General features: G+C 35.0%; 1 protein-coding gene across 1 annotated transcript in view; it reads left to right on the top strand.

The window, feature by feature from the left end:
- LOC106460862 (relaxin receptor 1-like) overlaps nt 1-4,059 on the top strand; it is a 30,687-nt gene that overhangs the window by 20,571 nt on the left and 6,057 nt on the right. The window contains exon 6 of the mRNA XM_013920612.1: nt 1,764-2,182. Within this exon, the coding sequence (XP_013776066.1) occupies nt 1,764-2,182 (419 nt within the window). The remainder of the gene's footprint in view (nt 1-1,763; nt 2,183-4,059) is intronic.

Raw genomic sequence — 4,059 nt, 5'->3', positions numbered from 1 at the left:
CTTAGTGCTATGAAACCTATCAATTCAACTGTTCTTAGTGCTATGAAACCTATCAGTTCAACTGTTCTTAGTGCTATGAAACCTATCAGTTCAACTGTTCTTAGTGATATGAAACCTATCAGTTCAACTGTTCTTAGTGATATGAAACCTATCAGTTCAACTGTTCTTAGTGATATGAAACCTATCATTTCAACTGTTCTTAGTGCTATGAAACCTATCAGTTCAATTGTTATTTCGTCATTGTACCGGATGTTAAGTTTTCAAAGTTCTGTACCTTAGTTAGCAGCCAGAGCTTTCTAACGAGTGTTAAATAAAGCGCAACACCTTCAAAATCTGTTGTCTCTACCAGTGAATAAAAGGTTGAAATACAATGGTTGAAATACAATGGTTGAAATACAATGGTTGAAATATAATGTAGTGATTGGCAAAATTATTTTCTCGTTTCATTATAAAACGTAAAGATATTTCTAAAATTGCGGTGGTTAGCAAATACAGTGTGTTCTTCTAAATGGTGCATCGCTAAATATATCTTTGAAGTGCAAGGTAATAAGACGAAATACATTTTGTTCGTTAGTTTCCATCAGTAAAAGTCATTTGGTTGGTTGATAGACTTCCAACATTGTGATGTATAATAAAAACCACACCACATTTGGTTGGTTAATAGACGACCAACATTGTGATGTATAATAAAAATCGTTCCACATTTGGTTGGTTAATAGACGACCAACATTGTGATGTATAATAGAAATCACACCACATTTGGTTGGTTAATACACGTCCTACATTACGATGTATAATAAAAATCACACCACATTTGGTTGGTTAATACACGTCCTACATTACGGTGTATAATAGAAATCACACCACATTTGGTTGGTTAATACACGTCCTACATTACGGTGTATAATAGAAATCACACCACATTTAGTTGGTTAATACATGTCCAGCATTGTGATGTATAATAAAAATCACACCACATTTGGTTGGTTAATACACGTCCTACATTGTGATAAATGTGGTGTGATTTCTATTATACGGTTGGTTAATACACGTCCTACATTACAATGTATAATAGAAATCACACCACATTTGGTTGGTTAATACACGTCCTACATTACAATCTATAATTAAAAATCACACCACATTTGGTTGGTTAATACATGTTGTACGTTGTGATGTATAATAAAAACCGTTCCACATTTGGTTGATCAATATACGACCTACATTAAGATGTGTAATAAAAAATAGTTCCACATTTGGTTGGTTAATACATGTTGTACGTTGTGATGTATAATAAAAACCGTTCCACATTTGGTTGATCAATACACGACCTACATTAAGATGTGTAATAAAAATAGTTCTACATTTGGTTGGTTAATACATGTTGTACGTTGTGATGTATAATAAAAATCGTTCCACATTTGGTTGATCAATACACGACCTACATTAAGATGTGTAATAAAAATAGTTCCACATTTGGTTGGTTAATACATGTTCTACATTGTGATGCATAAGGTTTAAAGCTCAAAGCTGTTCGTATATTAAATACAAAATAATCTATATAATTATTTGTTCTTCGTATTGAATAAAATAGATCTAAATTTTCGGTTAATACTAAGTATTAAAAGTACGCACAATAGATAACTTCTTAAGGTGTCAGGTGAAGCCTCATCCATTGGGTACATATGTAATAACCGAAGAGGTTAGAAACTGTTACTGTTATAACATGAATCTTTGTTTTAACAAAATTTTACTTTTTTCAGTGGCTGACCTTTTAATGGGAGTATACCTTGTAGTCGTCGGGGCCAAAGATATAGCTTTCAGAGACGAGTACAACCATCATGCTCACCAATGGATGGCCAGCTGGGGTTGCACAGCCTGCGGCATGCTGGCTATGGTGTCGTGTGAGACGTCCATCCTCATCCTAAGCCTTATGACGATGGACAGATACCTTTGCTTCAAGTGTAACAGCCACAGAATCACGGCAAACGCTGCTCGCTACAGCTTGATAGGAATCTGGTTGAGTGGTCTAGTCCTAGCTTTATTCCCTGTTATCACATGGCCACATGACAGGAGATTCTACTCCAGCAACGGGCTTTGCTTCCCGCTTCATATCGACGACCCCTACATGCTTGGATGGGAATTCTCAGCTTTTGTGTTCCTTGGTATAAACTTCCCTGCTGTAAGTATTAATAAGGCGGAGGTCAAGCTGTAAGTATTAAACATACGCGTGTCAAGTTGTTCATATTAAACAGGAGTGTATTAAGTTGTAAAATATTAAACAGATAAGGTCAAGTTGTTACAACTAAACAGGTGTGGGCCAAAGAACTGATTAATCTGATTAATTCATCTGCAGTAAATATCTGTTAATGATGTATCAAGCTGTTGAAGTCAGTGCTGGATTGGTGGATCATTTGTCTATCTGTTTGTATATTGTTTACTATCAATCTTTTATAGCTATATTTGACAAATAATAAGCACTGTTGGATAACATATTGTTGATCAAATCTTGTAACGACTAACCAGTTGAGTAGGAATCTGCTCAAGTAATTTGTAATTTTCCGCGATGAAGAGAGATCTACGTTTTTGTGCGTTAGGATATCAGAGATTATACAAAACGCCTGGAAAAAGACATGATTTCAACCAAATATAAATTGAACGCTGAGGTGATCGTTTTTTAAATTCAATCACTTTCAAATCATACTTAATGGTAGTAAACCATATGGTTTCTCTGTTAAATAGAAACAGATAGCTGATAGTTGTGTAGCTATATTTCAAGTATGGAGGAAAAAATCGAAAGTTACTAAGCAAATTTTATATGGATCATTTACAACTAAACATATCCTCCTAGGATCATTCACAACTAAACATATCCTCTGAGGATCATTCACAACTGGACATATCTTCCTAGAATCATTCACAGTTGAACATATCCTCTGAGGATCATTCACAACTGGACATATCTTCCTAGAATCATTTCACAACTAAACATATCCTCTGAGGATCATTCACAACTGAACATATCCTTCTACGATCATTCATAAGTAAACATATTCTCCTAGTATTATTCACAACTGGACATATTCCCCTAGGATCATTCACAACTGGGCATATCCTCTGAGGATCATTCACAACTAACCATATCCTCTGAGGATCATTCACAACTGAACATATCCTTCTACGATCATTCATAAGTAAACATATTCTCCTAGTATTATTCACAACTGGACATATTCCCCTAGGATCATTCACAACTGGGCATATCCTCTGAGGATCATTCATAAGTAAACATATTCTCCTAGTATCATTCACAACTGGAGATATTCCCCTAGGATCATTCACAACTGGAAATATCCTCCAAGGATTATTCACAACTGAACATATCCTTCGACGATCACTCATAACTAAACATGTCCTAAACACAAATTAAGTTAATATCAAGTTGTAAGTTGCATCGTATCAAATACTGTAATCCATGTTACTAGCTTCCTATATTCAGATTATACTAATGTTCAACATATATACATAGTGTACACCTCAGAGTAAGACACAAAAATTAATGAGCCGATACGTCATCTTTTCCTTGTTAATCTTTGAAGAACACTTAGTTTAACGCATGATACGTTACAAATGCTGCTAATGGTGGTGATGGGCAGTACCTGGTTTCTTAAATAATACTTGTAGATGCTACTGGATTTGATACTTTGTTTATTTTCTTAAAAATACTACGGTGTTGGTACTGATGAAAGTGGTGCTGTGGGTGTTGTTGCTTAAAATCTAATATGTAGTCTAATGACAGAGATGGTGCTCTGTACTATATAGATGGTACTAGTGGTAGTGATCAGTGCATGTTTTTGTATGATACTTTGTATACGCTACTTATTGAAGTGGCGGTCTGGAGTTTGTTTCTTAAAGTACCACATAGATGCTACTGATGGTGTTGGTTTGTGTCTGTTTTTGTATGATACTTTTCGTATGCTACTGATGGTGTTGGTTTGTGTCTGTTTTTGTATGATACTTTTCGTATGCTACTGATGGTGTTGGTTTGTGTCTGTTTTT

This window comes from Limulus polyphemus, unplaced genomic scaffold (genome assembly GCF_000517525.1).
Source record: "Limulus polyphemus unplaced genomic scaffold, Limulus_polyphemus-2.1.2 Scaffold36, whole genome shotgun sequence".
Classification (NCBI taxonomy): Eukaryota; Metazoa; Arthropoda; class Merostomata; order Xiphosura; family Limulidae; genus Limulus; species Limulus polyphemus.
Note: the sequence above shows the minus strand (reverse complement) of the source record. Positions and strands in the feature narration are given on the sequence as shown.